Source organism: Urocampus carinirostris, chromosome 7 (assembly GCF_059441175.1).
Source record: "Urocampus carinirostris isolate Australia breed hairy pipefish chromosome 7, RoL_Ucar_1.0, whole genome shotgun sequence".
NCBI classification, from domain to species: Eukaryota; Metazoa; Chordata; class Actinopteri; order Syngnathiformes; family Syngnathidae; genus Urocampus; species Urocampus carinirostris.
In genome coordinates, this window is record NC_142355.1 from 33,980,450 (window position 1) to 33,992,484 (window position 12,035).

At 42.1% G+C, this 12,035-nt stretch overlaps 1 protein-coding gene across 1 annotated transcript in view; it reads right to left on the reverse strand.

Moving 5' to 3' along the window:
* Nucleotides 1-222: 222 nt before the first annotated feature.
* Nucleotides 223-12,035, reverse strand: part of LOC148363064 (alanine and arginine rich domain containing protein) — a 40,551-nt gene continuing 28,738 nt past the window's right edge. Inside the window, exons 35-41 of the mRNA XM_088340662.1 lie at nucleotides 10,835-10,969; nucleotides 10,617-10,729; nucleotides 7,011-7,416; nucleotides 5,922-6,127; nucleotides 5,654-5,852; nucleotides 2,948-2,993; nucleotides 223-2,869 (exon numbers count right to left, since the gene is read on the reverse strand). Coding sequence (XP_088196788.1) covers nucleotides 2,739-2,869; nucleotides 2,948-2,993; nucleotides 5,654-5,852; nucleotides 5,922-6,127; nucleotides 7,011-7,416; nucleotides 10,617-10,729; nucleotides 10,835-10,969 — 1,236 coding nt within the window. The 3' untranslated portion in view covers nucleotides 223-2,738. The remainder of the gene's footprint in view (nucleotides 2,870-2,947; nucleotides 2,994-5,653; nucleotides 5,853-5,921; nucleotides 6,128-7,010; nucleotides 7,417-10,616; nucleotides 10,730-10,834; nucleotides 10,970-12,035) is intronic.

Here is a 12,035-nt window from a genome sequence, read left to right on the forward strand (position 1 = left end):
GGGTGTATCCAGCTCAGTTGGTCTTTTGCTGTCGCTAGTGGGGTTTAATAGCAGCTCTTATGTCTAGTTGCTAGATGAAATTCATACTTGCTTACCAAGAAAATATGAAAGTAGGCTTACCAATTTTATTAAGTGGAATCCTTCTTGCTGTTTCTTCAACCACCTCTAGATGCGACTTATTACACACTGTCACTTAGACAACAAAAATGATATCCCAAACTCTGACATTTCAATTGGTTTTATTGCCTTTCTCACATGAACTCTGAAATACAGAAAGGTCATCGTTTTACAGTAAATTATGTATCAGTTCATACCAAAAACCTTAAACACCATTATTAAAGGTCCTGGATTCAACAGAGAAATGTCTTAGTGGTATGCAAAAACAAACAATAATCAACATCACTGATATGAATAACGTCTTAAGTTGAGTACCTCTGAAAATATTTTGACCAAATATTTATGAATCAATTCAAAAATAGCCTAAACGCCACAATTGAATGTCACATAGCGACCGTGAAGCAACAAAATCCACTTAACCAAACATTTTAACCAAATCAACATGCACAAATATAAAATGAAAATGTGTCACATTTTTGTCTGGTCTGGTCTGGTGGTGTTTTTTGCCGTTCTGTCCACCAAAAGTGAACTACACCTGTGCGGCTGCGATCCATTATCCCCGATAATGCGAGCAGGACTGGCAGAGTGTACTTTTGTTTGGCCCGGCAGCTCTTTTTTTGCCATGACTGAAATTCTACCTAAAATCTACTGCACTTGTTCGGCCAGAACCCATCATCCCCAATCCCATATTACTGCGAGCGGGGACCAGTTTAAGGATCTTTGGTCAAAAGGCGTACCGTTCTTGACATCCAAAAATGAAATGCACCGTTGTGGCCGCGATCCATTATCCCCAATCCACTGTTGCTGAAAGCAGGGACCAAATTGGCAAATTTGTGTCATGCATGACAGCCTTCTTTCCAATCAAACCAAACAGCAGCAGTGCTGCACAATCCATTATTCCCAAATGATTATTGCTGAGACCGGGGGCTGAGAGAGCGAATTCTTTGTCATGCGTCGCAGCTCCCTTTTTTTTCGTTCTTTCTGTCTAAAATAAACGGCTCCTGTGGCTGTAATCCTTGTTTTCCTGTCGACTATTGCTACGAACGGGGTCTGGCAGAGCGCATGTGAAAATTCTGTGTTTTTGGGGGCGACTTGCTGGATTTTAGCCCATCACAAGGGGGTTCTAGTCCCATTATCAACTGCGATAAACAGATTACAGTATCTGAGTAGACAAACTTTTCTAGTCAACTCAAATTTGCAGGGCATTGTCGCAATCACCTGATAAAGAGTCTAATTGACCCTTATTTTCATTTTCTTAGCAATTTTATTACTAAGGCCCGTGACCCGCTTTTGGGTCCTAACCCACCAGTTAAGAAACATTAGTTTAGACCATTGGTATCCAACCCTTTTCAAGTGGGAGCAACTTTTTGTTGATAATTAGCACAAAGGGCACTCAGTTTATATGTACTTCTAAAATAAGAACTTATCATATTATTACTATGCTGTTACTTTGTTATTACCAGGCTAAGTATTGGAAGTAGGGTTAAATAGACTTAGTCAACCGCTAAAATGTTCTATGAGACTGTTGTGGCAAGCGCCCTCTTCTATGCAGCAGTGTGTTGGGGAAGCAGCGCTAAGAAGAAGGATGCCTCTCGTCTTAATAAATTGGTGAGGAAGGCGGGCTTTGCTGTGGGCACAGAGCTGGACAGCCTGACAACTGTAGCTGAGAGACGGGCACTGAAAAAGCTGCCGTCAATCATGGACAATTCATCACATCCACTACACAGCATCATCTCCAAACAGAAGAGCAGCTTCAGCGACAGACTGCTGTCACAGACTGAGGAGATCATTTCTTCCTCATGTCATGAAGCTCTTTAACTCCACCCGGGGGAGTAAAAGCCCACATTAAACTCCACCCTCATATTTGCACTTACTCTATTTTTATTACAGTGTGTATTTTGCGTAGCACTATTTAAATACTCTATATCAACACGTTATATTGGGTATTTTTGCATTCTATATCTTTTATTTTATTATTTTATTTTTCAACACAAGGACACTGCTGGAAGTGTGAATTTCCATACGGGGATGAATAAAGTATCTATTTAAAAAATCATTTTGCTGGATAATCATTGACCTGGCACTGGAACAGGTCTGCAGTCACCTCATCTGCCTGTAGGGGGCACTCTGGTGCCCACAGGCACCACGTTGGAGACCCCTGGTTTAGACAATGAAAAAACCAACACATTTCAGAAATATTTTCTTTTCATATGACAGCGACAAAATACTAGATCTTACAGAACCAAATTCCCATTTATAAGGCAACTAACAGGAAAGCTTGCAGGCTATACTGTACAAGGACCGAAAGTGAAAAGCATCCTGGACAGTTGCAGTCGAAATAAAAAAGCTCTTTTTAACACGTTACCTTCATTTTTAACATCAAAACGAAACAACAAAAAGTATTTTGTAAACTCGAGTTTTGACTGTTGTGGCTAATCATTCTACCCATTCCTGAGTTCTTAAGTGCAATGTGCATTGGATTTGCTGGTTCCTAATTGAATGTACCGTCAGTATTACAAACAGCTCTGTACAAATATACGTTACGATGTGTAACTTGTCCCTTTCATTCAAAAACATGTTCTCGGCCATTTCTACCTCAACTAAGTCCCTCTCGGCGTTTCTTAGATCTCATGGTTCTTCTTTAGGACCTCCAAATACTGATGTTTTGCTCTGCTCAAGGGGTCCAGGTCCACCCTGGAGGCCGAACCCACCGGAGACATGCGGGCCAAAGAGGCGTCAAGTTCTGCTGTAGCTGTAAAGAAGAAAGAAATGCGGCTGTGATCTGACTATATAGGACATCGTCAGATGTTTGGAGCGCTTCTTCTCACACCTTTGTTCAGTTCCCTGGATATGCTTCGGTCCAACTGACGCTGCATCTGAAGAAACAACAATTTTGCAATATAATGCATCAATTCGAGGCAACGGCTTCAACTTGATGAGTGATCAATCGTGTGATTGCGCCTTGCTGTAAAAGAGTTCTAAAAAGCCTAACAAGCATAACTAAGGGCCCGGTCACACAGCCGTTTGCGGCTGAATCACGGCCAGAAATTTCTGCCTGTGAGGCGGACGCTATTGGACGCTTTGAGATCGCCATACAGACGAGATACAGCAGTGCTTAACACGCGGTCGGAAATTCGCGCGCGGGTGGCAGCGCGAAAAAGTTTTGCGCTGCTCAATTCTTTAGAGCGCGGGTACACAGCCTTTCACGGGCGTATCGAGGCTGAACCACGGCCAGAAATTTCTGGCCGTGAAGCAGACGCTGTTGGGCGCTGTTGGACGCTTTGAGACCGCCATATAGACGAGATACAGCAGTGCTTTACTCGCGGTCGGAAATTCACATGCGGTTGGCCGCGCGAAAAAGTTTTGAGCTGCTCAAAACTTTGAGCATGTGTTAACCGCGGGCGGCACACGAGGTAATGACGCGGAAATGACGCGGAACGACGTGCTCTGGCCGCGGCCAGGGCGTGGTTACACATGGGTAGGACGGGAAATTTCAGCGGATAATCGTGGGTGGAGCATGGTAATAGCATGTTCTGCGCCTGTATCGCGGTGTTATTACGTGAAATTAGCGTGTTACGCGTGTGACGGTCAAACGCCTTTCTCCGCGTATATACAGCGCGATTTGCCGAGCACACGTCAGTTGTGCTCGAGACGTCAAGGGGTGAACATTGTTCCCCGTCACCGTAGTGACCTCGTCTTAATCCATTTTTATTTCTTGACATTTCTTTTCAAGATAATAAAATCAAAATGAAAAACTATTACAATTATAACATATTGGCTTCTTCGGTGCCATAGCTTGAAATCTTGATCTTCACGGGACTGTGTCTTGAGCGGTTATGATTTCTACAGCCCGGTGTTATGCCGAGAAATACATCCCTGCCGAGATTTGCATCCCCTCGCTACTACAACCACTTTTACCTCGTTTTATCTCACTTTTATATCATTTTTAGGGAATGTAATGGCGAACATATAACCAGAACCACTTCGTCTTGTATTTGTTGGGAATGTAATACAACTTAAACCATTCTGTCTTTGTTTTTGTTGTGAACGTAATCGAACGGTAATGCACACCGTATATAAAATCCTCCCCCCCTCGCGTGAACGCGCATTCTGCTGCGCTTCCAACAAAAGCGATTGTATTCTATATAAAACGCTTATTAAAACAATAAAGCGAGCTAATTATAACAATTGTGAGATCCTAGTCTATATAACGCGTTTATTTAAACAATAAAGTGCGATCGTATTCTACAAAATGCGTTTCTTAACGCGGATGAAAAAGTCACCAACGTCAATGCACGCTTCCAACAAAAGCGATCGCAGCAGAATGCGCGTTCACGCGAGGGGGGGGGGGGGGTGGATTTTGCGTAGGAGTTGGTTTTGGGCACAACACCGGCTCGGGAGCTTTTATACCCGTGGTCCACACGAGAAAATGACGCGGAAATGACGCGATGAGGAAGCGGAACAGTCGCCGGCGTCTGTTTTGCGGGCATACCACCGATGAACAGTGGGTTGACCAATTTTGCGCATTTTCCATTGCGGGCAACCACGGGCAAAAAAAAACCCGCAAAATTTTAGCCGTGATTCAGCCGCAAACGGCTGTGTGACCAGCCCCTTAGGTTCTTAATAGAACATTTTAGGAAACATAAACACGAGTATCATTTTGGATGTGTAACTTAAAAAATCTTGGACACTCAATCCGTAAATCACAAAGAACAGAAGTATTGGGTTTTAGTCATAAAGATGCCGATATCCTATTGGCTGAACTCCCACCCACAATGCACTTTTACCCTTTCTTTGTTTAGTTTAGAATCTCCTGTGATAAATGCTTTGCTTTAACTATGGGTCCCAACACTTGCAGTAATGCTAAAGGGAATAGCAAGAAGATGGTAACAATGGAAACAAAGCTTGAGATGATCGAGCAATACAATAATCCTCGCAAAACGGAGTTCAAAATCGGTTTTAATTTTTATCGACCCTCTTTTGCATCCGCCCACTAACTCCAACTACCAGCTCGAGCCATGTCACACTAAATTAAAATAAGATATGTTTCCTTAATATGCCACCTTGTGTTTATTTGTTTAGTCCTTCATCACAAATAGTCTCAAAGGGCTGTACAGAGCATTAAACCAGACAGTCATATCTATTTATTTACAATGTTATTTAATCATATATATGTTTATTACACATTAAGTAGTACTTACTGTATACAATTTTGTCATTTTGATATTTTTATCTGGAGTATTGAAGTTTATAGATAGATACCATAGAGATATAGGGATAGATAGAAAAATACAGTAGATGGAAAGAGAGAGAGAGAGAGAAATACAGTATATGGAGGGAAAGAGAAAAATACAGTAGCTAGATAGAGACATAGATAGCTGGATAGATACTTTATTCATCCCTTTAGGGAAATTCACATACATTAGCGAATGACTATAGGTTAGTAACCCATCCTTATGACAATATTGTTTTACGAGCCCACCTCGGAAAGGTACACCGTGTCCTGCGGGCCGACTGTACAGTTTTCGTGACGTACCATGGTCAGGTAGTCCTCAACGCTGCTGCTCTGTCCTTCAATCACAGGGCCGAGGGACCTTGGAGTAAGGCCAGAGTACGGAGCCCCGAGAGAGACCACAACACCGGACATCGGTGGTCCTGGACCAGGTGAGGTGATGAGAGGTCCGCCCCGCTCACTGACCAATCTGGAACTGGCTTCTGAGAGCTGATGGTTAGTCCTGTAAAAAGAAAAAGGGAAAATATCTGTTAACATGGTTCACTTTGGATCAAATTATTGTCATCCGGACCTTTTCAAATCAGCAGAAAGAGACTTGCGGAGTTTCTGCTCCTCCTTGTAGAGTTCTCTGAAGCGCTCCAGTTCGGTGCGCGTGGAATCGTGTTGAAAGGCTCGGGCCCGGTTCAGTTCGCTCTCCAGTTCTTGGATTTTTAAGTGGAGGGTTGCCTCGTTGGCTGCTTTTATCTGGTCCTGTGCCTCCTGAGCTGCTGCTTGGGACTAGAAGGAACAACCAAAATTAAATATACAGTAGATGGCGTCCCTACTGTACAGTATTTTCACATTATGATGCGGGATAATATAATTTCTTCGGGCCCTTAATACGGTATTTTTCCCAAAATGCGACATCGTCAAAAATAAAAACAATGGTGCGGCCAAGAATGTTCACAATTCAAATTTTAGTGGTGTTAGTGTGAACTACATGCTTTGTACATCACTTTAATGCCAGTCTGTTATTAGATGAAGTCATATAATAATCTTCATGAAGATGCTGATATGCTATTGGCTGAACTCCCTCTTTAGTTCAAAATCTGGTGTTCTTTGTTTAGACTATGTCAGTAAGTGTGACACAATTTTTGTACCTTATTAGCTATGTGTCCCAAAACTTGCTGCGTTGCTAAAGGGAAAAGCAAAAACATGATAACCATGGAAATAAAGCTTTCCGTCATTAAACATAAAGAAGTCGCACGCATTGTTACACACGCAAAATAAAATTACTGTAACAAATCGACGACCGGGACAGTAATTCTGAACAATGAGGCGATTAAAGTAACAAAGTCTTCTAAGGACATGACACGCCTCGCAAGTGGAAGATTTTAAATCAGTTTCAATTCTAATCTGCCGTCTCCTACTTCCTCTGCATCCACCCATTACTCCAATGTACTAGCTTAAGTCAATTCACACCAGAGGTGAATATAATCAAATCTGTTCCTTTTCAGTTTCAACATGCAGTCCGCACCACAGTACGGATTCATATTGTACCTAGGGGCAACTACTGTACGCTAAAGGGTGTTAAGGTGATAGGGATCTTTCAAAGTACACTACATTGTAGCTGTATCTAAGTGAGATTTGTATATCTAAAAATATTTTTTCAATCCCGCACCTGCAGGAAGATGTTGACTTCCTGTAGTTTCTGATGCATTTCCTGTCGGACCTTCTCCTCCACCTCTCGCCGGTACTGCTCCATCTGCCTCTGCTCCACATCGGAGGTCTCCAATCTGCGTTTGAGGTTGCGCACCTCCTCCTCTAACTGACTCTTTTCCGGGAGGTCAAGGAGCTGGGACCAGAAGGCATGAAAAAAAATATTTTGAAAACTGTATTTGTCATATTGTTCAGAAAACATTGAACCAACCCTTTCTTTTCCATTAGAAGTTCGATCCGATTGGTGTTGTCTTCCCAAACCCATCTTAAGGCTGCTTTGTGGAGAGAAAAAGTCACGTGCACCGCCACCACCACTCGTGTCTTGGTCCCGCAGCTTCCTCTTTGCAGTTTTAAGTAATGTCCGTGTCCTTGAAGCCATTTTAAGGAATATGGCAAAAAAAAAAAAAGCAATACGGATAAAGACCCGACTCATTGGTAATTGACGGTGTAAGTATTGGTAATTTCCTCTAAATCCGGCATGTCAATGGGTCAGGAGTTAAAAATGGGAGACAGGTGGGAAGCAAATATGTTCCTATACACTGCACAAGCCAACAAAATATTAACTTCTGTCAACCCATCTGCAGGAGGGCACAACAAAAAAATACGCCCAAGCAGGGTATTGCACAAAACCAAGATAAGAGATCAAGCCTGGATAGTTTGTTATTCTGGTTAAAGTTAGCCCCAAGTCGGTAGCATGAAAGCAGGTTCCTGTGATGGTCTATTCTCTATTGCTGTCATGATTACTGATGTGACTCAGCTGCGCCTGCTCATTTGGCGCCACCCGCCGCGGGTTCTGATTGGCTCTCTGTCACTATTTGAACTCAGTCCTGTCAATCCCCTGGTGTCAGCCCGTCTGTGAATCTCTGTGTATACTAGGAAAGCTTCTTTCGACCCTGACTCACGCCTGTCCCGTTTTTTGCTCCTGTTTGTCTCCCGCTATGACCTGTTTTGATCCCAACCATGTCTGCTCCCGTCCCGACTCACGACCCGTTTTTGATCCCGACCACGTCTGCTCTTCCGTCCCGGCTTACGACTCGTTTCCGACCCCAACCAAGTCTTGCTCTCCCAGTCCCGGCTACCGACCAGTTTTCCGCCCCTGACACCGCCATCACTTGCTACGGAAGATCCACTTCCGTGTTTGGATCACAAGCCGAGTATGAGAGCAAACGCTGGATCGTGGGTGCAGCCCTTCCTCGTTCCTTCAATAAAACTTGTGGAAAACGTTACGCAAGTGGGTCCTGTTTCCGTTCTGGTTCTGACAATTGATAGCCTGCAACTGACCAGGCTAACAACCAGGCTTAGATTATTTCCAAATAAACATAGGTTGCATTATTTTATTTTTTTTGATTCAAAATTTTACATGTAGGCTTTATTGTCATTTCATTAACCTTTGTTGAATGTACGATTGCAAGAGTCATATTATAACAATACATATAGTAAATGTATTACTGTCAGGTCATGTGTTTTATTTATGGGCCAATCAAGAATACTTGTTAATTTGGTTGAATATGTTTATTACTGCAGCACAGCGGCGCAGTGGAGTTTGCATGTTCTCCCCATGCTTGCCTGGGTTTCCTCCCACATTCCAAAAACATGCATGTCAGGTTAATTGGCCGGTCCAAATTGTCCCTGGATGTGTATGAACAAGTGATTTGTATGTCTCTGTGTGTCCTGCGACTGGCTGGCAACCAGTTCAGGGGTGTTCCCTGCCCACTGCCCGAAGACAACTGGGATAGGCTCCAGCACCTCCACGACCCTACTGAGGATAAGCGGTGCAGATAATGGATGGATATATGTTTTTTACTGCCGTTTCTGAGATTCTAAAAAGTGGCCAAAGAAATTGAAAGAAATCTTTGACAAGGGTCATAATTTATTAACACTCCACTTATTGAAACATGAATATTTTGTTTGTTTGTACATGATTCAATTGTTTGTTTGTTTGTAAATGATTCAAATTGAATCTTGTCTTCCGGCGCCGTCACGAATGGCAGCCACTCCAGCAGCTCCCGTGTTATTTTCGATTGTTCTCGATTGTTCTCAGCTCAGGGATGCTGCTGGAAATGTGAATTTCCCTTCGGGGATGAACAAAGTATCTATCTATCTATCTATCTATCTATATGGTATACATAGGTTCAACTCCCAGTCATCCATTCCCTGGTTAAAAAGAAATAAAATAACTTTATTCAAAAAAGATTAGTGAAATAAAGTAGAATAAAAACATCGAATGGATAAGAATTAGAAGTGTCCTTATTGTCATTGATAACAACGTAGTGAACATTGTTTAAAAAGGAGATAAAACGCCCCAGGATAAACAAGTGATAAAATCCTTAAAAATAAATGAATAAAATACAAAATAGTGTTTGGGTAAAGGGCATCTTTGTCTGCATTGGCCGGGGATCGAACCCGGGTCTACCGCATAGCAAACCAAAACGCTAACTTTGAATGTTAGCAAATACAGCTTTGGGAGTGGTGCTTTGGTGGTCCGGTGGACATATTTCAAACTGAAAGTAACGCGGCTCCCGCTCAAATGGTCTTCTCACTTAGGTAAACTTATGGATTGGTCTCTCAGGAACAGTCCTCTTATGGTTCAGATCCTACCTCTCAGATAGGACGCACTGTGTTAAATATGGTGAAATGACATCTGAACCCTTTAGTGTCACCTGTGGTGTTCCGCAGGGTTCAGTGCTTGGCCCCCTTCTTTTCAGCATTTACATGCTTCCATTAGGTGATATTATTCGCAAGTATAATATCAGTTTCCATTGTTACGTAGATGACATTGAACTATATTTTCTGATGGAGGAATGTGTCACACTAAGCTGTAAAAATTTGAAGGCCTGCCTCACTGAAATAAAAGAATGGATGTCATTCAACTTCATGCGCCTTAACTCTGAAAATACCTAAATGCTGGTCATTGGTCCATCTAAATGCCGTGACTTGTTCTCCAAATCGGCTCTGAACATTGACAAATGTAATACCACCCAGAGTGACTGAGTCAAAATTATAGGTGTCATAATTGTCCCCGATCTGTCCTTTAAACACACGTTAAGAATAACAGCTTTTTTCCATCTTTGCAACATTGCTAAAATTCACCCTATGCTATCTCAATTGGATGCAGAGAATATAATTCATGCATTTGTTACCTCCCGTCTCCATTAGTGTAACGCACTACTCTCCGGTCTCCCCAAGTCCAAAATCAAGAGCCTTCAGCCGGTACAAAATGCTGCAGCGAGGCTTTTAACTGAGACAAGAAAGTTCGCTGTCCCCAATTTTAGCTAACCTGCATTGGCTCCCTGTTAGCTTAAGATGTGATTTTAAGGTTCTGTTAGTAGTATACAAAATCATGCAAGGACTTGCTCCCTCATATCTTTCAGATTTAATTTCCCCCTCTGTTCCGGTCAGGAGCCTTCGCTCTCAAAACACTGGTCTACTAGTGATCCCAAGAGCCAAGAAGAGTAGTTTGCAATAGTCTTTGATCTGTGCAGCCATTTGAGACTCTTTGTGATTAAGGGCTATACAAATAAACATGACTTGACATCAGGCATAAACAAATCCACAGGTTCAGATTCACCTGTACATTTCCTTCTGCAGCTCTTTGTTTCTCTCCATTTCCTGTTCCAGACGACTATCGACGGCCTTCCTCTGCTCCACTACTTTTTTGGCCTTCTTCTTCTCGATTTCCAGCTTAACACACAACATGAAAGCAGTCAATATCCACGAAAGAAACGATGGTGTCTGCTACGACATCGGTGTTGAATGAAAAAAATCGCATGTCGTGATTAAGCTCACCTGACTACTCAGTTCCCCCTTTTCCCTTTCCAGCTCAGCCAGGCGAAGTCCTAACTTGGAGCGGCTCTTGAGCTCTTCCTCCCACATGGCCTGCGAATCGTGGGCGTTGTCGGACAACAAGCTTTGCTTTTGCACCTGAACATATGTAAAAGAAAAAAAACAAATACGTATTTTTGTCATTTGTTTCATAATTTGGCTTGTAAAGTATGAAGTAAAGTAGACCCCGGAATAGGGCACTCTGCCTTACGATGTGGAATAAGGAGTTTTTTTGGGCCCCTCGTTACGGCATTTCCCCCAAAAACTAAAACTATTGGATGAACTCTCTCCTACAATACTCCTTTCTCTCTTCGTTCAGTTCAGAATCCTGTGTAAAAAAACTTGAATTTGCTCAACTATAGATGCAAGGACATACAGCAATGCTAAAGGCAAAAGCAAGAATATCAACTTAACTTTCAACTTTATTGTCAAAAATGCTATATGCACAACCTACAGCACAGATGAAGTTACATCCACTTTTTTTGCATGCAAACATGCATGAAATAAAACAAAATATGCAGATAACAAATATCAACGAGGTTAAAAAAGTATGCATATAAAATATAAAATTAAAAAAGGTTTAGACTTTAGAATAAAAAATGTGCTAAATATAGAATGATGACCATGGAAACAAAGCATGCGATTATTAGGAAATACAAAGAGACCACCCTCCTTGTGTCTTCTGCCAAGAAATATTGCAACATTCAATTCACCAAGGAGGCGGTTAAAGCAACAAAATCTTCTAAGGCAGGAGTCTCCAACTTGGTGCCTCGAGGATAGCAGAGGTGGCCGTGGACATGTTCAGAAAATAGCTCACCAGTCATTGTAATTGTAATTTTCTAGTGAAATTATTTTTTCAGTTGTCGACTGGGTCATTTTAACCCTATGTCTCTATTGTTTTCTCCTTCTTACTTTCTCGCTCTCCTTTTCTCTTATTTTATTTCACTCTTTTTCTTCCTTCTTTCTCCCTTTCTTTATTTCTCTCGCTTTTCTCAGTCTTCCTCTTCTCTCTCCCTGTTTCTCCTTCTCTCTTCCTTTCTTTCTCTTTCTCGTTCTCCCTTTTCTTCCTCTCTTTCTTTGTCCCTTTTTTCCTTTCTTGCTTTTCCTCTCTTTCTTTCACTCTTTCCTTTCCTCTTCTTTTTTATTCTCTCCTTCCAATAACTAA